We start from the raw sequence: 26,338 nt of genomic DNA, 5'->3' as shown, positions 1-26,338 counted from the left end.
TACTAACATACCAAATCTCGATTTTTTATTTGAAAAAATAAAAAGTTATAGGGGTGAGCCACGTTTGAGACGCACCCGGTATAGTGCGTCGGGCATCTGTAGCTCCTATAATAAAAAACTTAGGATTTTTGTTTAAGTGCATACCTAAAGTATGTATTAGGATGTACTTCAGGAAAATATTTTACCTTCTACAGGGTGACTCAAAATAGTGTGAGTGGTTCGGGATGATTTTTATAAATACTGTATATTACTGCATTACTGTACACTTTATATATTCCTAAGATATTATTAAATATGTTTTGATAGTTTCAGAAATACATATTAATAAATAAATTTTTTTTTTCAGCCTATTTAAAAAAAATATTAAAAATACAAAAAATATCCTGAAATCAATACTGTACTAGGCATTTACTATGGTTGGTCTGTATTTACTTTCCTATAAATATTGTAATCTTAAATCGTACAAAACCAAACCATACAATGTTGAAAATGTTATGCAAATATAAAATAAAGAAGTAACATGCTTTTAAAAATGACCAAAGTTCACTATCAATTTCGTGTCACCCTGTATAACTTTGCGGGTCAACATTTAATTTAGTTTAACATACAATAGTTATTTCAACTAAATATCTCATTTGTAATTACTAAAAAAACAATATAATGCAGACAATTTTTAATACTGTATGGATTTAATCCTTTAGGATTAAATTATTGTCATAATTATAGATGTATTTACAGTTTATAGACGTATTTTTAACGGCGGTCCAGATGGCTTGGAAATGACGATCGATGACATTTTTAGTTTACATATAAAATGAAAGCAATCTTCATTTCATATCCATCGCTGACGCCTTTTTTCAATCATACGGTAGAAAATCCATATATCTAGAAGTCATCGTAAAATAAAAGAACTAACTTCTTCGTTTTTGACAAAATGAATAATAGAAAAAATGACAGCGATCTTCATTTCATAGCCATATGGTATATGCGCGTTATTATTATTATAGTAAGATTTAAAAGACAATAGTAATTATATGTTAATTATTACTTCTTAACGCACTTTGCACCACCGTCATCGCAATTTTGAGTTATTTATACCTATATATAAAAAGTCTTGACCATCGTGTATCGGTCAACCCTCTCCATATTCCACTCGACTCTACCGGCGCGCATTTTTAGAGAAATTTATGAAATGACGTTTGCGCGTTTATTCAAAAGTTGAAACGTAACATATATTTCAAAGCCCACTGGCGTCACATCGACAAAAAAATCTTATATTTTATTATTAAATATAAAGCGCAGATTAACGCGTGTCAACTTTTTATAATGGAGCGGTATAAAAGCAAATATGAGAAAAAAATCAAAGGCAGTCCGTTATCGCACTCACTCAAATAGCACTAGCAGAAAATCAGCATGCCAAGTGACAACGTCAAGTACCTGAGTGGGGTGCAGTTGATAGCATTCTCCCGGAACACGTTTGGTATTTCTCCGTTTCTTAGGGTGAAAGATGAAGTTAGGGTACGGTACTAGTTAAAAAGTGTTTGTTTAATACATGTAATTGATAAAATTATAACCTAATAAAGGTTAATTGTGATACAGTGAATTATTCGTTGTGTGGTTTGTGTGACGCTGTTTTCAGCAAAGTGAATTCATAGATTAGTAACTATTTTGACCGAATTAGGATTTGCGTTCTTAAAAATAATGGCATGTAAAATATGAATTTTTCATTCGAATGTAGTGGCTACCTATTTTTTAGATCCTAGAATATATTTTTTAATAATTTAAATATTAAAGACTACTTACTTATTATGTTTCTTAAAGAAATAGATTTTTGAAAAATTTAGGTACCTACGTTCAAATTTTAAAGTAGGGCAAAATATTCTTTAAAATTATCCTTTTGCCAAAAGCTGATTTAAGTTATGATATTTTAAATTTTAATTTGGTTTGTTTTATTTTAATTTTTTAGGACGAATATGTATATTTAATTAAGATACTAACCTAAGTACCTACTACACAGTCTATCTGTAGTCAAAAAGGCTTTTGACAATACTAAATAAATTTTCTTAACTTCCTTGATTATAAATATTTATAACTACCAAGTACACCGATTTGATATAATTATGTAAAAATTTTCAAATAATTTTTTAAAATTCGGTAAATAAACCCATTTTTAACCCATTTCTATTTTTTTAAATGTTAAATTTGAAAAAATACCCGAAGGCAACTGATTAAATTTTATTATGTCATTTTTAATCCAATTTAAAGCAAAAGCAATTTCCAAAGTCAAATTTCATCTAAGCTAATATACCTCCAAATATAATCAATAATTGTAGAAGAAATAATATACAGGGTGTTTAAAAAAACATGTGCCATCTCTGGTGGGGAGATTTCTCACATAAAAATAAGATTTATTTTTCATATCAACATAGGTCCGATTCTGCTTTATTTCGGAGCTACAGGGTGTTAAAATCTTAATATTTTTTCGATTTAGTATAATTTTCTTAGAAGTATTTTAGCGTTTCGGATGAAATTTTTAGGAAAAAAAAACTATAAACGCGACATATTTTAAAGCTAAAAAAGTGTCGATATCGAGGGACGTGCATATGGGTTATCACTGGAATATTTTTCTAAAGAAAAAACATGTAGGTACGCCACTGATTTTTTTCTTAGAGAAATAGTGTAAACCGAGGTGTAAACCGTTTAATGGCGATTAAAAGTTGTCTCTTGATATTTTGTCGATTTTGGCCGATAAGATAAACGATATTTTTTTAATTTTAATAGCAACCTTTAAAGAAATTTAATATGTATCTTTAACTTGTGAAAGTTTTACAGGTTTAAAGGATGTTAAAACTTTTTAAAATTAGTTTTTTTTAATTATCTTAAATACCGTAATTTTTTTATTTGAAATTACTTTAGGTTAGACTAATAATAATAATACATATTAGTAATAAATTAGGTAAAATATATAATTTATTAGTTTTATTTTAATTTTGTTAATTGTGATTTGATAAAATTGCGTTTATCTCATCAAGGAGGCCGAATTCGACAAAATATCAAGAGATAAGTTTTAATTGGCATAAGACCTAGACAATTTTGATATCAAAAGAAAAAAGTCAATGGCGTACATATTTTTTTTAATATTCCAGTGATAACCCATATGCACGTCCCTGATGAATTTATCGATACTTTTTTAGCATTAAAAAATGTAGCCCTTATAGTAACTTTTACCCTCAAAAATCATTCGAATCGCTAAAAGTACTTGGAAGAAAATTATAATAATTTGAAAGATTATTAAGACTTTAACATCCTGCGTAGCTACGAAACAAAGCAGAATCGGACCTATGTTGATACGAAAAAAAAATCTTATTTTTATGTGAGGAATCTCGCCACGAAAGATGGCATATGTTTTTTGAACCACCCTGTATAAAAAAATTGTAGGTACACCACGTGCGCATATTTGAAGTGTTACTGTATATTTGAAGTTCTTACTAACACTATTAAATTGAAGCATTTGAAGGACATGTTTAAAAAGTCTAGTTTGAAATGTTGAAAAAGTAATAAATTAAAAAAAATATTTTTTTACGCCTAAAAAATATTTTTTACCTGTAGCAAATATTTTTTACGCGTAACAAATAGTTTTTTACACGAAGTTTTTTGCGTGTAACAAATAGTTTTTTACGTATAACACATAGTTTTTACGCGTAAAATAGTTTTATCGCGTAAAATACAATTATTTTATTCGTGTAACAAATAGTTTTCTACGAGTAAAATAAATAATTAAAATATCAATACTTTTGATAAAAACGTGAACTGCTCACAAATATACGTCGCGTCACTACGTATTTCTAAGCCGTAGGCTGTCCTTTCCACTTTTCGTCTCGTTAGCTTGTGTGTCACGACCAGGGTTGGAAAAAATCATGATTTTAAAAAAAAAATAAAAAAAATCAGATTTTTTTTATTTAAATCAGATTTTTTTGATTTTAATAGAAAACATTATTTAAATCGGATTTCCAAATAATTAGGACTTAATTCCAACAACATTAACAATTCTACGGTGCGTGGCATTTCCCCAGATATCGGTCACCAATATATTCTGCAAAAAAAGTCGCTCGCTTCAGATCAAAAGGTTTTTTTTTGAAATGCCGCAAATGTATTAATTTTTGTAAATTCAGCGCCTAGGCATAAAAGTAAAGCACTTTTTCGCCTAAGCACAAAAGTACAAAAATATATTATTAAACTGATATTAAACGTCAATTTCAGTGTATAAATTGTTACTCGATTACTTACAAGGCATTACTTTTTATATTATTTGCAACGTTTGGAATTGATTAAAAAATTATTTGGAATGTTTAATTTGTAAAACTATAGTATATTCTGCTCGGAGTAAAAATGTACTTTTGTGCCTCCCTGTTTACGCTAGTCCGCTAAACGATAACATCGTCAAAAAAAGTATATTTTTTACTCCTTACACAATACACTATTATTCGGAAATAGTCTTAAGTCGAGAATGAAATTAGTATTATCTATTGTCAAAGTGTAAAATACAAAGATATAAAACAGCATATTTTCTGACAACGATTTGAAGATATAGTCTAACATCAAAAGAACCTTTTTCTGCACTAGAGGTTGCGAATGAAATGTATTCGAATAGCATTTTTTTGTCACTTGTATATAAATTTCAAAATAAATTCCTGCCCTTTAGAAGTATAATGGATTCACACGAAATTACTTCAAAAATCGGTCCAACATTTTAATTGATAAATAGATATGTAGTAGGTATATATGTTATACAAATCATTTTTATATAGTTTTATAACATTTACAATTTTTTTCGATTTATTAAACGTATTTAAACGTTACAATAGTAAGTGTAACATTTTATTTAACGAATAGATATAGGATATATATGTTATAGAAATATTTTTTATAGTTTTCTAGGACACATTTTTATAACTTTTACAGTTATCTTTCGATTTATTGTAAAGTTTTAAAAAAGTTGATTTTTTGATTTAAATCACATGATTAAAATTAAAAAAATCATTTGATTTAAATCATGCCAACCCTGGTCACGACCTTGAATTTTTACTCCCAGCGCGCATAAATAAGTTTAACTTCAAAAATGTCTATATCATGCGGATTTCATCTGAGGCACTGTATATGTACATACCATTATCATAATTTTAGATATTACACGTCTTAATAATATACACTCAGATGCAAAAAAACGCAACGGAAAAATTCTTGGTCAAATTTAAAGTGTTATCTTTTTTGTTATTTTTAACCATATTTTCATGATTTTTTTTAGCAAGTTGTATACAATAAGTATCTCAATTTTAATTCGTAAACGCAGTTCTTTATAAACTTTAGTATTTGGCAATTATACAGGGTTAATCGAGGGGTTCTTTTTTTACCCTTAGTTTAAAACACCCTGTGCAATAATTTCGTGTGCAAATTTTCCTAAAATATACTTCTACGGTCAGAACCATGACTTCTGAGGATTCTGTTTTTTTTTATTCATATCAATACATGCTTTGGTTAATAAATGAACTGCTCATGGTCAATTTGCAATTTTTTCAATTATTATTACTTTTTGATGTAATTTTTTAATATGACGACATGGTTTTGGTGACTATTGTCGTAACGTCATAATACGCTGCATTGGATACTCTATACTAAATTAAAAAAAAAATAAAAGACTAACGATACAGCCCGAGTTTTAATAAACATCAATAACGATAACAGAACTAACGATATTAAAGAAAACATCTGTAATACTCAAGTATACAAACAGAAAAAAATGCAAAAATGCCCTAATACTTTGTATTGCCTCATTTGGCTGCTTTAACTGCCTTTATAGGTCTGTTCATACTGTCATTGAGGCTGCATATATCGCGTTATGTTTTTTCATTCTTCTTTAAGGGCCAAACGAATAAGTTCATTTAATGAAGCTGGTACCGCTTCGCGACCTCTAACCCTCCTGCCGAGCATTTCCCAAACGTTGAACATGATGGGCAGTTCATAGTAGTATATGGTTCACAATAATCACCAAAGCCGCCTTGGCATATTGAAAAATAACTTCAAAAAGAAATGATAATTGAAAAAATTGCAAATTGTTGGTGGCAAGTTCATTTCGCTCTTAAAAATTAACCAAGGCATGTATTGACGTAATCCAAATAACAAAATGCTCATGAGACATGATTCTGATCGTGAAATTATACAGGGTCCGGCAACAGTGCGTCGGGCATCTGTAGCTCCTAGAATAAAAAAATTGGGAATTTTGTTTAAGTGCAAACCTAAATTATGTACGAGGATGTATTTCAGGAAAATATTTTAACTTCTATAGGGTGGCCCAAAAAGTGTAAGTGGATCGGGATATTTTTTTTTAAATGAAACACCCTGTATATTATTACATTTTTGGCTTCCTTTCAGTTCACTTTACATAATCCTAAGACATGAGTAAATATATTTCAATAATTTCAGAGATATTAATAAAAAATGAAAATATTATATATTTTTCCGCCTTTCTTAAAAAAGTTATTAATAATACAAGAACTGTCCTGATATCAAAACTATATTAGATATTTACTTTAGATGGTCTGTACTTACTTTGCTATAAATATGGAAATCGTAAATCATACAGGATGTTCAAAATTCTACGCCAAACTTTCTAAAATATAAAATAATTTTTCTTCGTTTTTTTAAATGGAACACCCTGTATATCATTTTTTCAATAGATGGAGAATTAAAAAATGAACATTTTTTGTATTTAGAGTATTTCAAAATTTTTAACGGTTTTGCAGATTTTCCCGGTTTTGTATTTCATATGGCATTTTCCACAGTAAATTTTCATCAAAGCAACCCAATAATTTTTCTCTCGTATTTTATCATTGTAAGCGCCATATAAAATAAGACTGCGTGTATCCGGAAAACTATGAAAAATTTTGAAATACTTTAAATACAAAAAATGTTCATTTTTTAATTCTCCATCTAATAAAAAAATAATATACAGGGTGTTCCACTTAAAAAAACGAAGAAAAAATATTTTATATTTTTGAAAGTTTGGCGTAAAATATTGAACATCCTGTATGATTTACGATTACCATATTTACAGCAAAATAAGAATAGACAATATAAAGTAAATATCTAATATAGTTTTGATTTCAGAACAGTTCTTGTATTTTTAATATATTTTTTTAAGAAGCGTTGAAAAATATATATTTTTGATTTATTTATTAATATCTCTGAAACTACCGAAATAGATGAACTCATATCTTAGGATTATGTAAAGAGATCTAAAAGGAAGCCAAAAATGCAACAATATACAGGGTGTTCCATTTTAAAAAAATCATCCAGATCCACTCGCACTTTTTTGGGCCACCCTATAGAAGTTAAAATATTTTCCTGAAATACATCCTAGTACATACTTTAGGTTTGCACTTAAACAAAATTCTCAAGCTTTTTATTCTAGGAGCTACAGATGCCCGACGCACTATTGCCGGAAAATTTACACACGAAATTATTGCACAGGGTGTTGTAAAGTTAGGATAAAAAACACCCCTCGATTAACGCTGTTTAATATGCCAAATACAAAAGTTTATAAAAAAAAACTGAGTTTACGAATTAAATTTGATATAATTATATAGCGCTTGCTAAAAAATTCATGAAAATAGGGCTAAAAATAACAAAAATATAACATTTTAAATTAGACCAAAATTTTCTGCGTTTCGTTTTTTGCATCTGAGTGTACAAGATAGAACTAGATTTTTTTCTAATAATTTTAATTCTATACTCATTATTACTTCTTAACGGACACTTTGCTCCACCGTTATCGCCATTTTGACAGGTTGTTTATACCAAAAAAAAAGGATTGAGCGTCGGTCAACCATCTCCATTCCGCTCGATTCCACTGGCGCGCATTTTTAGAGAAATTTATGAAATGACCTTTGCGCGTTTGTTCAAAAGATAAAACGTAACATATATTTCAAAGCCTACTGGCGTCACATCGACAAAAAAATCTTATGTTTTATTATTAAATATAAAGCGCAGATTAGCGCGTCTCTTTTTAATAATGAAGCGGTATAAAAGCAAAAATGAGAAAAAAATCGGTGACAGTTCCTATCCGTTGTCCCGCTCAACAGCTCTAGCAGAAAAACAGCATGCCCAGTGACAACGTAAAGTACCTGAACGAGGTGCAGTTGATTGCATTCTCCCGGAACACTTTTGGTATTTCTCCGTTTCTTAAGGTGGAAGATCAAGTTAGGGTACGGTACTAGTTAAAAGTGTTTGTTTAATACACATATAATTTATAAAATTATAACCGATTAAAAGTTATTTGTGATATAGTGAATTATTTTTGTTTGGTTTGTGTAACGCTGTTTTCGAAAAAGTGAACTGAATAGATTCGTAACTACATATTTTTAACTGAATTAGCATTTATTTTCTTAAGAACAATAATTATAATCTAGGAATAAAAAACTAGAAATGAAAAACTAAGCATATAAAATCCTGGATCCTAGTTTTTTTTTCAATAATTTAAATACCAAAATCTACTTATTAAGATTTTTAAAGAAACATTTTTTTTGAAACATAGATACTTTTAAATTTTAAAGTAGTAACAATATTTTTTTAAAATTATCCTTTGGCCAAAAGCTGCTTTTAGTTATGTTGTTTTGAGTTTTAGTTTGAGTTGTTTTATTTTTATTTTTATTTTCCGAGGAGGAACAAGTTGTAGATACAATAATTGAACCGAATTAGGATTTGCGTTCTTAAAAACAATTACAGACTGAGAATAAAAAATATAAAAAATAATGATAAATAAAATAATAATTTTTCATTCAAATTCAGTGGCTACCAATTTTTTAGATCCTAGAATATGTTTTTCAATAATTTAAATACTAAAGTCTACTTATTATATTTCTTAAATAAATAGTTTTTTGAAAAACTTTTCAAATTTAAAGTAGAACACAATATTCTTTAAAATTATCCTTTAGCCAAAAGCCGCTTTTGGTTATGCTGTTTTAAATTTTAGTTTGTTTTTTTTTCCTGACAATATTTTAGATACAATTATTATTGAGATACTAAGTTCTGCACAGTGTATAAAATTTATAAATAAATCAAGAGGGGTTTTGACTGAATACTTAATACATTTTGTTGAAATCTCTTGACATCTTTTATGACTATAAATCTTTATGGCAATAAAAAAATACACCGATTTTAAGTTAATTTTTTATGTTAATACATAAACATGCATACATAAACCTGTTGCAAACATCAACATAAATATAAATTTCGGCTTCTTTTATTTTTTAATATTATTTGATTGTTTTATTACATTATAAACAGTTTAACTACTGCTCTTTGATTATTTATATACATATTTTTTATTATAGTTTGTTATCCTTGGTGTCATTATTGCGACGATACACATGCACTTAAAAAGCATATGAAGACCGATTTTACATTAAACTGTTTAAGAGAAGGACTTAATTAAGAGAAGAAGTTAAACTCCAAAAAAAAGAGATCAAAAATATATAGCCAAAAATGTTGCTTAAGTTAAACTGAAAAAAATCAAATTATAATAAAAAGAGAATAGAAATTCTATGTTAATTATTACTTCTTAACGGACACTTTGAACAACAGTCATCACCATTTTGACGAGTTATTTATACCAAAAAAAATGCTTCACCATCGGTCAACCCTCTCCATGTTTCACTCGATACTACTGGCTCGCCGTTTTACAGAAATTTATGAAATGACGTTTGCAGGTTTATTCAAAAGATAAAACGTAACATATATTTCACAGCCTACTGGCGTCACATCTACAAAAAAATCTTATGTTTTATTATTAAAATATAAAGCGCAGATTAGCACGTCTCTTCTTTATAATGGAACGGTATAAAAGCAAAAATGAGAAAAAAATCACTGACAAACTCGCTCAATTAGCACTAGCAGAAAAACAGCATGCCAAGTGACAACGTTAAGTACCTGAACGAGGTGCAGTTGATCGCATTCTCCCGGAACACCTTTGGTATTTCTCCGTTTCTTAGGGTGAAAGATCAAGTTAGGGTACGGTACTAGTTAAAAAGTGTTTGATTAATACATGTAATTGATAAAATTATAACTTAATAAGACTTAATTGTGATACAGTGAATTATTTTTATGTGGTTTGTGTGACGCTGTTGCCAAAAAAGTAAACTCATAGGTTCTTGAGTGTTGTGAAAATATAAAAAAGTATTTCAGTAATTTAAATATTAAAGTCTACTTATATTGTCCTTAGAGGAAATTATTTTTGAAATTTACTTTCAAATTTTAAAGTGGAGCGCTTTTAATTATGCTGTTTTGAATTTTAATTTGGTTTGTTTTATTTTTTTTTTCTGCCAGTATTTATAGGATACAATTATTGAAATACAAACTTAGTACTACACAGTGTATAGGCTTTATAAATATATCAAAAGGGTTTATGACTGAATACTAAATACAATTTGTTGAAATATCTTGACATCCATAACTTTTATGACTATAAATCTTTATGTCTATAAAAAAATACACCGATTTTAAGTGAATTTTATATGTTAACATACATAAACCTGTTGCAAACAGCAACATAAATATAAATTTCGGCTTCTTTTATTTTTTAATATTATTTGATGGTTTTATTACATTTTAAACAGCTTAACTGCTCTCTGATTATTTATACCGGGTGCGTCTCAAAAATGGCTCACCCCTATAACTTTTTTAGTTTTTCAGATATAAAAAACAGATTTGGTATGTTAGTATATGACATAAATTAGGATGGATTGACGTTTTCAATTGTTTTTGGGCACTTCCTGTTTCACCGGAAATGACTACAACTTTTGATTTTTAAATGTCACCCCCGGTATTTTTTTACTTTATTCGATAGAAAATGACACTCTAAATAAATTGACATAACATATGTCAACTTTTGTCTTTTGATTTTCGCTTAAAAAATTGTATTTTAAATTTCAATATAAAGTGCCATGGCTGTGTTAAAAAAAATAATTTTTAATCAAGGAGCCTTGGAAAAATAGATTTGATCGTCTAATGTTTTTAGTATCTTGTCCTGGCCGGTTAAAAGATGCTCAAATCATATTTTTAATCATATCTCATTTTTTTTAAATGTAACGAGGGTGGTTCGTTAGCATATTTGGAAAAAGCATTTTTTACGAATAATTTCCACACCACACAGTTAGTATTTCGAGTCAAATTGTCGTTATGAATCGCATGTTGCAATTTCAAATAAACCATATTCGAAAATGTCAAACGTGGACATATGATATGTCGTTCTATTCAGAGAGTAATTTTGTATCGAATAAAGTAACAAAATACGTAGGGTGCCATTTAAGAATCAAAAGTTGTAGTCATTTTCGGTGAAACAGGAAGTGATCAAATACAATTGAATACGTCTACTAACATACCAAATCTTGCTTTTTATCTAAAAAGATAAATAATAGGAGTGAGCCACTTTTGGGACACACCCTAAAGTTAATATATAACCCTAAGGCCCTTACTTAATATACCAGTTATTGTGACAAACTTTGAGAAAAATATACAATATTTTGTCGTAAAATTATAAATATTTAGTAGTATGCAGGATGACCAAATTTATTTTTACACTAAACTTTGCTCGCATCGACGCCGACGTATCAAATCGTCAAATCAACGCATAGTGAGTATGGAATAGAGAACGCCCTTTAATACACTCACCGATCGACACGAAATAAAATTTAAAATTTTATATATTTGGTTCTAGTGTGCCGATTTTGATGATTTTTGAAGTAATTTGCAGCTAAATTATTTGACTTTTTAGTATATCTTTCTAAATTAAAAATAAAAGTTCTAATCTGTCAATTATACGAGGGAAAACAAAATGTTGATATTTCGATAAAAGTTTGAAACATCCTGTGGAATACGTTAACTAAGCAAAGAGTTTAAAAATTGCTTTATCATCTAGGTAGATTTTTTCTTGATGATTTGTTTTTTGATTCATCTCAATAGCTTTATTTTTGTTGGAGATATTCGCTTTTGAAGAAAACACTAATATTTTTTCGTAGTTTTTATTATAGTAATAAAAGGTTACAGAGATACCGATTAAATGAAGGAAACGAGAAATGCATATAAGAAAATTATTACTAATACCGAGTATTATCCCCCCGAGCTTCAATCACACCTAAATCTGTTAGCGGCATAATTTTGATCTCTACCATCTTCAATTAAAGCCACTATAGCGGATACAACTTCTGGACTTCTTCTTCTTCTTTCTTCTTAAACTCTCCTTTTCAGGAGAGAGTTGCGTTGCCTAGGCTGCCAGGAAAACCCCCCATCTCTGCTAGAGTAACTGTCCAACAGACAATACTAAAATGATTTTTTAATGACAGTGACATTACATAAATCATAAACATAGATAAAAGAAAATAATCTACTATTAAGATAGATATGAAACTTAATAGTAAAATTTTGGGTCAAAGCGCCCTCTGTGTTTTTAGTAGAGACTACGTTTAACCCAGCGCCTTCGCCTTTTCTACTGTAAATGTTTTTTTATGTTTATATTTGAATTCAAAGGATTTTATTTTTAAAGTTACACTGATATATTAGTATATCAGAGTAACTTTAATAAAACATAAGAATATATATATTTTACAATTTATTTTTTTATTTATTTTACAGAGTTTCATGTAAATGATCGTAAGTCGACTGACTGTCTAATGAATAGACCGAGATTTATAGATTTTAAAGCGAACGAAAAAAAAAATCAAACAACGAATACATACCATATATTTTTCTTTTATCTAAGATAATACCTTACCGTCTTTTGGAAACACGTGCATTTTTGCAGTTTTGTTAGTTTCTTCGCAAGATGCAACACAACAAGAAAACACCATTTTTACAGTTAATAAATAATAAAACTATTTCTGACAATGATATTTAAAATTTAGATAGATAGAAAATTAAAAAACAAACCAGTATTTGCAGACGCAGGCACAAATTTAATAAGAATCAAAATTTTTCCTGCGAAAATCAGGCTTTTTTCACTGAAAAGGTATTTTTTGATGTATCAGCAGTCATTGTCAAGTTGACAATATACAGGGTGTTTTCGAATTAGTCTAAAAAAAGTATGGTGTGATTCCTCATGTGTTCTTAAAACAATTTTTATATAACCATTGGGTCTAAAGTACTTCCTTTCTGATCTACAGGGTGTTAAAAATTAAAAAAATCGATTTTTTTGCTTAACATAAATCGTACACCACTGCTTATTTAAAGAAAATATATTTTTTTCTTGACTGGCCATCCTTTTTCAACAAAATTGATCTTTTGAGTTTTTCTTGTTCATCAAACGGTTGTCGAGAAAAAAATAAATATACTTATTAAGAACCCGCCTTAATTCGTTTTCTAACGATTTTTTATTTTTTAGATTAATTAGGGAACACCCTGTATATGCATATCACAGGCAACCAAATAAACTAGTAACCTCTAAAAATTATTTTTCCTACCACTAGCGACATACCGTGTTTTTAGTATGTACTAAATTATTTTATCAAAATTTCACCATATAAGTTTCCAGGCAATGATCATAAAAACTATTTTATAGGTTTGTTTACTAGGACCAAAAGCAAAGGCATGGTTTGTATGGCTGTCATGTAAAAATTACGAAAAAATGTGAGTGTATTCTTCAAAAGCGAATATTCCCAAAAAAACTATTGAGAAAAGATGCAGTTAAATGATTGCAGAGAATAATTTTTAAATTGCTTGCTTTGTTGACATATTCCACAAAGTGTTTCAAACTTTCACCAAAATATCAACAGTTTGTTTTCCTTCGTATAATAGACAGATGGAAACATTAATTTTTCATTTAGAAGGAGATACTAAAAAGTCAGAAAATTTTGCTACAAATTATTTCAAGAATCATCAAAATCTGTCTACTAGAATACCGTATGATTGAGAAAAAACGGCGTCAGCGATGGCTATGAAATGAAGATCGCTGTCATTTTATATGGGAAATGTCATCGATCGTCATTTCCCAGCCAACTGGACACTGTTTTTTTTTTCGATCATATGGTACAATATACATATAAAACTTACATTTTTAACATTATAATAAATATTTTATATATATTTTTTTATATTATACTTATAAAATACATCAAAATTTTAAGGTGCCCGTTTTTCGTGCTGGTGAGTGTAGATATTTGTATAAAAAATCTACAGATAGCTAGCACTGACTAAATGAAAGTGTAAACCGTGTAAACACATCTATACTAATATATAAAATCCTTAAGTGACTGACATACTGATTAATCACGAACCTGCTCAAACCAGTCAACGTAAGAAGCTCAATTTTGTCATACAGGTTGATTCTAGGGGATTTTTCGAAATTCCAGTTCCAAGAGGGCGAAACCACCCCTTAAATATTACAATATTTTTTATTTAAAAAACGGTCAAGTTTCCAAAAAAACGCTTAAACACGTATATTTTATTTTGTTTTTTACATATTTTAAGATTTTTTAAAAATGTATACAGGGTGTTTCGAAAAATCTGGTCATTGATTAATCACGATCCTGATTAAAGCGCTTGACGTAAAAAGCTGATTTTTGGAAAACAGATTGACTTTAGGGTGTAGAAGTTCCATAAGAAGAGATTTTTCGAAACTCGAATTCTAAGGGGGTGAAACTATCCCTCAAAGATCATTAAAAATTTTTTATTTATAAACCGGTGAGTTTTTCGGAAAAACTCTTAAACACGTATATTTTATTTTGTTGTTTTACATATTTTAAGATTTTTTTATAAATTTATACAGGGTGTTTCATAAAATATCACCATTGAGTAATCACGATTCTGCTTAAACTGCTTGACGTTTAAAGCTGATTTTTGGCAAACGGATTGACTGTGGGGTATAGAGGTTCGATAAGGAGGGGTTTCTCGAATCTCAAATTCCAAGAGGGTGAAAACGCCCCTCAAATATTACAATATTTGTTATTTAAAAAATGGTTAGTCTTTCGGGAAAACGCTTGGACAAGCATAATTTATTTAGTTTTTTACATATTTTGAAATTTTTTAAAAAATCATACAGGGTGTTACAAAAAGTTAGGTAATTTCTTAACCACGATTCTGTTTAAACGGCTTGACGCGAAAAGCTTATTTTTGGCAAACAGATTTTTCGAAAGTCAAATTCCAACGAGATGAAACTACCCCTCAGATATTACCAAGTTATATAATAATATCGCCATATTGTTTTTTCTCATGCTGACATAAATGTGAGAAAATTTTATCCAGTTTGTATGTTAATGGAAATTCTTGCTTTGCTTTATCATTACCATTACAAATGATTAATTCGACGCGAACGAAGTCGCTGGTACACGCTAATTAATTTATAAAATTGCACAAATTGTGTACAAAATATATTGCAACCGCAGGTTTGCATCAAACAATTTTTTATGAACTTAAGATCGTAACACATAGTTCTATTCTTTTTATATTTAGTACCCCTTATTTTTTTATAACAGCAATATTTTTACCATCTTAATTATTATACAACAAATTATATTTAGCAATTTCTTATGTGCTCAACTCTATTTATAATGATTTTGATTCTATCAAATTTTAAAAATAAAGTTAAATCGATAAATAAAAAAATCAAGACAGGTGTCACCTTATTACGAATATATTATGAAAATTGGCAAACAAAACTACGAAAAAAGTTTTTTAAATTAAAAACACATTTCATTTGAATTTGCGCCGGCGTCATCTCTGGCGACAAATCGTCCATTAATTTTAAAGAAAAATTACGATAAAGAATGATGAATGAAAATATGGTGCTTGAATTTTTCGGATATTTTTAATATCTGGAAAGCCGATCGATTCTATAATCAGAGATTACACCAACGAGAAATACTTGTCGTTTTCATTTTGAAATTTCTATTCTGAAAGTTGCTTGTTTATGTTATTTCCACGGGGTTATTTTATATCTATATCAAAATTGTTGATAAAGAATTAAACATCTAACTGACATATAACTTATTTAAATTGAATCAGGGCCGCTTTATCCATTAGGCAAGATAGGCAGCTGCCTAGGGCGGCAGGATAATGGGGGGCGGCAATTTTTTGGAAAATCAAAACAACTCGGAAAATAATATCTTCATAAATAAAAAAATACTGCCATGGTATCCTAATAATTTTGAATTATTATGATCAAATATTACATATTTTATCTTTTCCATCTATTAATCTTTAAGTAAGACTATTGGAATTTATAAATACTTGCGATTTTGTCCAAAACTTTGTACATTTTCAAAAGAATACTAAAATAAATAATAATAAAATTTAGCGTTATTATTATTATTTGTATTTGTATGCTTTTATTTTCACTATTCAGTGTTATAATTTTGTTTTTTAAGAGTTCACTTTTGACGTTCTTTTAAATAAAAATGTACAGGGTGGGTCGAAAAGTTGGCTACAAATGGGAAAATATACCGGGTGCGTCTCAAAAGTGGCTCACCCCTTTAACTTTTTTTATTTTTTTCAGATAAAAAAACGAGATTTGATATGTTAGTATATGACATAAATCAGGATTGATTGACGTATTCAATTGTCTTTGGTCACTTCCTATTTCACCGGAAATGACTATAACTTTTGATTTTTAAATGACACCCTCGGTATTTTTTTACTTTATCCGAGAGAAAATGACACTCTTAATCGAATGACATATCACATGTCAACTTCTGACATATTAGCTCAAAAACAATTTATATTTTAAATTCCAATCTAGAGTTTCAAGCAGCCTTGGAAAAATAGATTTGATCGTCTAATGTTATTTTTAGTGTCTTTATCTGGTCGGTTTAAATATGCCCAAATCATATTTTTAATTATATCTCATTTTTTTCAAATGGAACGAGGGTTGCTCATTAGCATATTTAGAAAAATTTTCTTACGAATAATTTGATACCACAAACTTGGTATTTCGAGTCAAATTGTCGTTATGTTATAATGTCAAATAAACCATATGTGAAAATTTACATTATGATATCTCATTCTATTCAGACTTCATAGAAAATGGCCCTCTGAATAGACTACATAACTTTTCACATTTTCTCATGTGGTTTATTTAAAATTTTAGCACGCGGTTCATAACGATAATTTGACTCGAAATACCGAGTGTGTGGTACCAAATTATTCGTTAAAAAATGCTGTTTCCAAATATTTTAATGAGCCACCCTTGTCCCATTGAATACATGAAAAAAAGGAGATATGATTAAAAATACGATTTGGGCTTTTAACCTTTCTTTTAACCGGCCAGGATAAGACACGAAAGACATTATTAGACGATCAAAACTATTTTTTCAAGGCTCCTTGATTATAAATTAGTGTTTTTAACACAGCCATGGCACTCTATATTGAAATTAAAATAAGTTTTGAGTTTTTTCAAGCGAAAACGTCAAAAGTTGACATGATATCTCATTCTATTCAGGGTGTCATTTCCTATCAAATAAAGTAGAAATATACCGAGGGTGCCATTTAAAAATCAATCATTTCCGGTTGAATAGGAAGTGACAAAAAACAATTGATTAATCTTAATCAATCTTCAGGGATCAATCTTAATGTATGTGATATACTAACATATCAAATCTCGTTTTTTATCTGAAAAAATAAAAAAGTTATAGGGTGGAGCTCCTTTCCAGACGCACCCGGTATAGGTATAAATTAATTATTAGATATACCTAGATTGCCTTAATATTAAATTTTTATTTCGGAGATATAACGAAAATTGGACCATTTGAATAGACATTGGTACTTCTCAACAGTATCAACAAAGCCAGAGAACAGAAACATACCAGAGAACTGGAAAAAACGTACAATAATTTATTAACTAGGTACTAGGTCAATAAACAGTCAAAGTATGCGGCTTCGTCACTTAGTGTCAAATTATATATTTTGATATTCTCATATCACATGTTGCCATGTCGCATTTTTTGCCGTGCATTTCCAGTGTGAAACCGCGCATATTTTGGTGGGCAAGAGTTGGGATGCCATGCGCAGCCCAAAACAGCTGATCGTTTGTGGTAATTCTCTTGCAGCCGCAAGGATTTGCATGATTATAAGTAGCGTGGGGACATAATGAATCCGAACAACTGTATTCATAATTTTTCGAGAAAAACAAATTAAATTCTAAAGAATAAATTCAACTATGCTATGTACCATAAATGATTGTAATATTTAAGATAAAAGTATATTTAAGGTAAATAATAACATTTATTGCTATTTTATAATAAATATAGTACATCAATTGACAACATAACTCTTCGCAATGTCGATATACCGCACGGCGCATGCACGCTTTATAGAAACTATAATTGCTGAGTAAAATTTCTGCAACTTTTCTTGCATGCAAGTAAAATGGCCAACCCGCTAAAGCAAGTAGCATGCTTCCCATACTTTCTGGCAGCAAGTCGCGAATCTTTGTACAAATTTATTGCAACTTTATAAAAATGTGTATGCCAAATTCTCCAAAATTCCCTTTTTTTTCAAAGAAATATGTACCATGCTGCATGTATTAGAAAAGGTACCTGTATGTGGAAATAATTTTGTTTGTTCATTTATAAATAGTTCTGACATGTCTTTTTTTTTGTTAACAGGGGATACTTATGAAGAATGTCCTAAGTCCCAAGAACAGCCCTAACTATACTGTTTGTATTGTTCAACAGGGTTCTTTCCACTCGGTAATATAATAGCAAATGTTTTTTCCATCGCCAGATAGATTGGCTTAAAGGAATTTATTGAGTTTGGTTTTTAATTGCTTCATAGTAACTTTTTGAGTTTACATAAAAATAACCACAGAACCTACATTCTTTTTTATTTATAATTATCCAATTTTCCTGAATAACTAAGAGTATTTTTGACTAACTAAAACTAAAATTTAGCTTTAAAATCTAAAAAAATGTAAATATAGTTCCGGTCAAACTATTGAACTATATATAAACGGGATTTGGTTTAAGTATTTAATACTCATTTCCAACTACAGCCTATTGCTGCCTTCCCGTTACCCTAGGCCACACATCTCGATTTAGAGCGTCATCAGCTTCTAGGTTACGAGCTTCCATTGCTTCCGTAACCGTTCCGTTCCAGGATTTTCTAGGTCTACCTCTCTTTCTTCTGCCCTGGGGAGCCCATTGAAAAACTTTTTTAGGCCACCTGTTCTCCGGCATACGCAGAACATGTCCAAACCAGTTTACGCTGGATTTTTCGATTCGATCTAGTACTGTTTCCTCTGATGCATTCATGATAAGCCTGACCTCGATGTTTGTCTTTTTTTCCATCCTAGATAAACCTGCACTTCTTCGAAGGTAGTCCATTTCAACAACTTGGATTTTGCGCCTCGCGCCTGCACTCATAGTCCATAGGTCTGAACCATAGCAAAGAACTGACTCCACCAATGTTCTTCCAAGTCTCAACTATTGAATTAAAATTAGAAAAAAGATAATATTTGTAGAATTGGTTTATGCCAAATGATCCCCTACTGATGAAAACATCATCATTGCATCTAACTATTTATTCACGAGATACTCGGATGTATGTCCATATGTAGGGTTTCCATATATCTGGATTTACCCGGACATGTCTGAATTTTTAAAGTATCAAATGGATTGGAAAAGCCTCCGGGAACCTAACCACAAAAACAATTTAACTTAGTAAAATATTTTAGAGTTCCATGTGAATTATTTTTTAGTTACCTTGTTGAATATTTTAGTCTCTACGATGCTACAGCTCTATACTTAACCGAGGCATGTTCGAAAGTACCCATTTTTATACTTTGGCGCTCAAATTTTTCGTTTTTGGTGCACCCCTGGAAAGTGAATGTTTTCGATTTATATTTTGTTGATTCCGAGGTTATTATTTGCATCCTATAAAAGTTCATAAATAAATTTATAGTTTCTTTTTCGCAACGTCCGGATTTTGTCCAGATTGCAAAGTTTATTTGTCCATCAGATTTCGTCCGGATTTCTGAGTTCACTTGTCCGGAATTTCCAAAAAACCTATCCATATGAAAACCTTAAAAACCAGTTCAAAACTTTAAAATATTGTAATTAAATTTTCTAATAATGCCTACATTATCTGTACTGATATACAGATTTGTATGAATTATTATGTATGTTTAGATGTTAAAAATATATTTGCAAAAACTGAATGAAAATTATTAAGAATAATTATACTAACCTTTTATTATATTTAATGTCAACAACCAAACCAAACCATCTCATGCAGTTACAAATTACATATTACAAAAATACTCCGGGTGCGTCTCAAAAGTGGCTCACGCCTATAACTTTTTATTTTTTCAAATTAAGAAACGAGATTTGGTATGTTAGTATTTGACATAAATTAGGATTGATTGACGCATACAGTTGTTTTTGATCACTTCCTGTTTCACCGGAAATAACTACAACTTTTGATTTTTAAATGGCACATGCGGTATTTTTTTACATTATTCGATAGAAAATGTGACTCTGAATAGAATGACATATCATATGTCAACTTTTGACATTTTTGCTTTAAAAAATCGTATTTTAAATTTCAATCTAGAGTGCCATGTGACATGGCTGTGTTAAAAACAATAATTTTTCATCATGGAGCCTTGTAAAAATAGATTTGATCGTCTAATATTTTTCGTGTCTTGTCTTAGTCGGTTGAAAGATGCCCAAATGGTATTTTTAATCAGATCTCATTTTTTTCAAATAGAACGAGTGTGGCATATTTGAAAAAAAGCATTTTTACGAATAATTGGGTAGGTACCACACTCTTGGTATTTGGAGTCAAATTGTCGTTATGAACCGCATGTTACAATTTCATATAAACCATATGAGAAAATGTCAAAAGTTGATATATCATATGTCATTCTATTCAGAGTGTCATTTTCTATCGAATTAAGTAAAAAAATACCGAGAGTGCCATTTAAAAATCAAAAGTTGTAGTAATTTCCAGTGAAACAGGAAGTGCCCAAAAACAAATGAATATGTCAATCAATCCTAATTTATGTCATATACTAACATACCAAAACTCGTTTTTTATCTGAAAAAAAATATAAAATGTATAGGGGTGAGCTACTTTTGAGACGCACCCGGTAGAGTGTCATCCACGTGTCATTGACAAAAACGGCAGCAACATACACAGCAATCTTCATTTCCATTTTTTTTTATCGTATGCAGTTTTAAACTTCCATAATATGATTATCTCCTTCTTTTAAGAGTTTTGGCCAAAGATATTTAAGTTGTGGCAAATAAATAAGAGTAACCTCTCTAATGATATTATGTTCTCAATTTGATATAAGTAGTTCGCGTTCTTCTTAACTTTATTCTAGTTATTATTGTATATAACGTAGACTGTAAAGTGTAGCTGTAACATAAGTAACGTAACTTACAAGTATCTGCATTGAATGCACTCTTCTACGATTATGTTGTTTATCTCTTGTTTTGTAAGGACACTATAGTTTACGCAATTATTAATAATCTATCTAGTTCCTGAAATAACATTCGGCATTGAAAATCCGTCTGAAGAACAGCCAAAAAGTCTTAAAAAAGTTAATCAATATTTGCGTCCGTGTGTATATTTGATTTGCACCAAGCCACCTAATTTATTTGTATGTCATAAAATAATTAAGTTTGGCCTGTGCTTTATTTGAAGTATCCTTTCTAAATAAATTACATTTTACTACAAATTCAGCGTTAAATTAAAGTCGGTGTTATGTTGTCAACAGTCTTGTGTCAACTATAGAAACGGTATCAGTTAAAATCAGTGTTGCCTTTTAACATCAAAATAATAAAATAAAATAATTTAGCACAAAAACAAGAAAAATTGAGTGAACAAAATATATAAATTTTGATTCAGCGTTCTTCAAAAATATTAAATTACCTAAGAAGATGTCTGCTTATGATGAATTAAAAAATAAGCAATTGATACAAGTTGCACCAAACAAATGGATGATTTCACCCTTTGACAATGCATATCAAGTAGGTAGTTGATCTTAGTTCATATTATTATATTCAAACAAAGCCCTAGGTACATAAGAATAAGGTTTAGTTTGCATGGTATTTGATTTTCCTCTTGTGATAATCCTCTTCAGATAATCGGATTCCATCAAAAACATAGAATATAAAAAATGCCAAATCTCGCAATACAATTCTTCCACTATAAAAAGTTGTGAGATCTCATGTAAAACCAAGTCAGTTTATTTTATGTAGTTTCTCTTTATATAGAAGGGTGCTTATAGGTGCTTATGCACCTATTCAACAATTTTGTAACAAATTGTTAGTATCAATATTAAACATCTTTATTTCCGTAATAATTATAATGACTTGGCAACTGCACGATATCTCTACTAATTAAAAAAAATTATTCTTTTTACTTGGTAAACGAAATGGTAGATTATTCTTTCTTAATTATGGTGCCGTGTAATTGCCAAGTCATTATACTTATTAGATACAGAAATAAAAATGTCGAATATTGATACTAACAATTTGTAACAAAATTGTTGTATAAGTGCTTAAAGAGAAACGAAATAAAATAAACTGACTTGGTTTTACATGAGATTTCACAGCTTTTTATAATGGAAGAATTGTATTTGAGATTCTCATTTATTTTTGTAGGTTATCCTCCTACTTTTTTCTCGGGTAATATATCATTGAAAATAATATTAAAGAAGATTGTCTAGGAATCATTCATAAGCTTTGAATTATTATATAAAGTCAGGTAATATCAACTGGATTAATTCTAGTTTTCTAACAACTTGTGTTTCCATATATACTCCAGGGTTGTCGCAACTAACGTCGCATCCCCACGCCTAACCGCCACCTGTTACGATCAAGAACATCTTCCTCTTCCAAGTTACGGTCCTCCATTGCCCTTCTGATGGCCTCATTCCAGGATCTTCTAGGCCGTCCTCTTTTCCTTTTTCCAGGAGGTGACCAGATGTAGATACGGTAGGGCCATCTTTGGTGGTCCATGAGTAGCAACTGTTCAAACCACTTAAGGCCCCTCTGTTCGACTCTATCCACTATTGTCTGTGTGGCATCCATTTTGGCTCTGATTTCCACGTTCCTAACTCTGTCCAGTTTAGATACTCTCGCACTGCGTCTCAAATAGTCCATTTCGAGTTGCATTCAAAGCTCGCTTTTGTTCAGCTTTTAAGGCCCAAACTTCACACCCATAAGTTACTACCGACTCCACTAGGGCTCTTCCAATATGTACTTTTGTGTTTGGTCTTATGTTTTTGTCCCCCCAGATGCCATTCAGTGCTCCTATAATCTTCCGCCCTTGTTCTATTCTAGCAGATACTTCTGTTTTGTCCAGTCCCTTTCTGGTTATACGTGCCCCCAAATATTTAAACCATTCAACCTGTCTGAGCTTTGCATTGTCAGTAATAAAAATGTCAAATTTATCATCTGAATTGGTCATTGTCTCCAACTTTCGTTATAACCCAAATTTCAACTTTAAAAATGTCATGATTTAACCAGTGCTTATTCAAAATCATGTTTTTGTCAATTTTACGCATATTTTATTATTTATCTCGAAAACTATAAGAGATATAGTCTAAAAGCTAGCAACGTTTTCGAGAAAGTATTTTAAGACGTCTGGCTCTTTGATATATATTTTACTATGCTCTCTGGAACACCATGCGGCCCGTCTTGCTGCCGATACCTGTTGCGTTCACTACTGCGCATCGGAAGAAGATCCTATATTTTTTTATTAATTTTGTTAGATAAGATATTACGCATGTAGTGGGCGGAGCTTAACAGAAAATTACTATCCGGGTGACATCATGCGCGCGGAGAACCGACTTGCCTCCGCCAGGGATCTTCTGAGAGAAGATATTGCTTGATGGAGCTTAACAGAAAATTACTACCCGAGTGACATCATGCGCGCGGAGAACAGATTTGCGACCGCCAAGGATCTTATCTAAATTTAGTCCTATAAATTCTAGTATTGAATATAAATCGAACATGTTTCCATAGCGCAGTGCGTTACCAGAATTATTTAATACTTTACTATCAGAATATAAACGAAAATAAAATAAAAAAGTATTTGCCCTGACCCGGATTCGAACTCAGAATCACCGGGTCGTGGTCGGAAACTCTACGCACTGCGCTATGGAGACATGTTCGATTTATATTCAATATTAGAATTTAAAGGACTAAATTTAGATAAAATCCTTGGCGGTCGCAAATCTGTTCTCCGCGCGCATGACGTCACTCGGGTAGTAATTTTCTGTTAAGCTCCGCCAACTGCAGTGAGGAACGCAACGTTTACTGGCAGCCAGACGGGCCGCATGCTGTTCTAGAGAGCATAGTAAAAGATATATCAAAGAGCCAGACGTCTTAAAATACTTGTTTTATCCGACGTTGCTAGCTCTCGTTCTAATAGGTATAGGTTAATATAATAGAAAAATTATGAGATATGAAAGTAGTTTCCAAAAATGTAATAATATACTGGGTGTTCCATTTAAAATAACAAAGATGCTACCACTTGTCAAATGATCCGGCAAAACTGTAACGCTGATAATATTTTTGATAGATGGAGCAGGTGCTTTTATATAAAAATCCACATTTTTAAAACAATTCTATCACCGCTTCTCCTATTACCATCGCCGGAAAGTCAGGTACCGGTAGCGGGTAGACAAGGATATTTAGAGATTTTTACATTTTTTTCTTTGGTTATAAGCTTAAAGCTACCTAAAATTAAAAATTTGAAGTTTGTAACACTTCTAGAAGTACCTTAGAGTTTTGATGACGGATGAGTGAGTCACTGTCGAAGTTTGAGTGGCACTAATTCATAATCTTTGAATTATTGTTGTTACATTCATATACAAATAAAATTAGAAAAGACCGCTTCGATTAATACTAGTTTTCTACCTTTGTCTCGACTGGAAAGTCAGCTACCGGTATAGCGGCTAGACAGCCAACTTTTAATCCATAAGGATATTTCGAGATTTTTTATTTTTTCTTTGGTTATAAGCTTAAAGCTACCGAAAATTCAAAATTTGTGACACATCTAGAAGTACCTTAGAATTTTGATGATGTGTCAGTGAGTCAATGTCGAAATTAAAGAAATTTGACAAGCGATAATTCATAAACTATGAGGAATAATTACCAAATATTTTGATAATCTAGCAAGCTATAGTATGTTCTCATGTATAGTGAAAATTAATATTTTTGCTTTATCCACAACGAAGTTACAGGGTGGTCAAAAGTGTCGCTAATACCTTCGAGAAAAGGATGGTATGGCTGTGTTCGACCACTAGTGGGTAAATGAATTTGTAGATATAGTACTACTATTTTTGAAACTTTTTAGTTTGGGAGATATAAATTTAATCGGACCTTTTAAAACAATTAATTTTATTATTCAGAAACTATTTGAGACAAAGTTTACCAAAAATGTTTTTTATATCTACTAGTGGGTAAATGAATTTGTAGATACAGTACGACTGTTTTTGAAACTTTAGTTGTTGTAGCAAGTTGTTTAGTTGTTGTAGCAAAATGTTTTTTATATCTACTAGTGGGTAAATGAATTTATAGATATAGTACGAAAATAGCGCTGCTGTGCCAGATAATAAATACTGAATTGAATCAGTAGTACTTTTGGGGTTTACTGTTAACCGTGCGAAAATTGTAGAAGAATAGAATCCCATCAAAAATATAGAATGTAACAAATGCCAGTGATGATATGGTAGTATATGACCTAAATTAGGATTGATTGACGTATTCAATTGTTTTTGGTCACTTCCTGTTTCACCGGAAATAACTTTTGATTTTTAAATGACACCCTCGGTATTTTTTACTTTATTCGATAGGAAATGATATCCCGAATAGTATTTAATTTTGAGTTTTCCGAATTACTACGAACGACTTCCTAACAACCGAAATGGGGCTTATGATCCATCCAGCAAAGTGAAATAAAATCCAGTGCGGATAGCGCCGAACGCTTGCAGAATTAAAACCGACATCTACACACAGTCCTCGCTTTAATTCCAACCACAAACGACGCTAGAATTAGCGAATTTAGGAATAAAAGCCACAAACTAGAGAGATTTCAAGTTTTATTTTTGTTATTAAAACTAGTGATGGGTTGTTATTTAACTATCTGTTATTTTATAACAATTATTTATAAATAACATAACGCAACCGTTACTACTTTTAAAAAATAACAGATATAAAATAACGACACGTAGAGATCGGCCGCTCGTGAAAGGAAAAACGAAGTCGGCGCTCTGCATCACCACGAAATTCTATGCTGCTCGAAGCAATTCCAAAAAACAACTAGTATGGATGGAAAACATATT

At 30.4% G+C, this 26,338-nt stretch overlaps 1 protein-coding gene across 8 annotated transcripts in view; it reads left to right on the top strand.

Moving 5' to 3' along the window:
- LOC115884722 (troponin C-like) overlaps positions 1-26,338 on the top strand; it is a 124,677-nt gene that overhangs the window by 68,258 nt on the left and 30,081 nt on the right. Inside the window, exons 1-2 of one of the 8 annotated variants that reach the window (XM_030903370.1) lie at positions 1,359-1,518; positions 18,645-18,728. The exons of 3 other annotated variants lie outside the window; for them this stretch is intronic. In XM_030903370.1, the coding sequence (XP_030759230.1) occupies positions 1,414-1,518; positions 18,645-18,728 (189 nt within the window). In that variant the 5' untranslated portion in view covers positions 1,359-1,413. Of the gene's footprint in view, positions 1-1,358; positions 1,519-8,104; positions 8,262-9,954; positions 10,066-18,644; positions 18,729-21,908; positions 22,014-26,338 lie in introns of those variants that run through there. 4 more of the 8 variants (XM_030903378.1, XM_030903387.1, XM_030903392.1 and 1 more) reach the window with 4 other exon arrangements.

Source organism: Sitophilus oryzae, unplaced genomic scaffold (genome assembly GCF_002938485.1).
Source record: "Sitophilus oryzae breed Bouriz unplaced genomic scaffold, Soryzae_2.0 scaffold_111_pilon_pilon, whole genome shotgun sequence".
Lineage (NCBI taxonomy): Eukaryota > Metazoa > Arthropoda > Insecta > Coleoptera > Curculionidae > Sitophilus > Sitophilus oryzae.
Note: the sequence above shows the minus strand (reverse complement) of the source record. Positions and strands in the feature narration are given on the sequence as shown.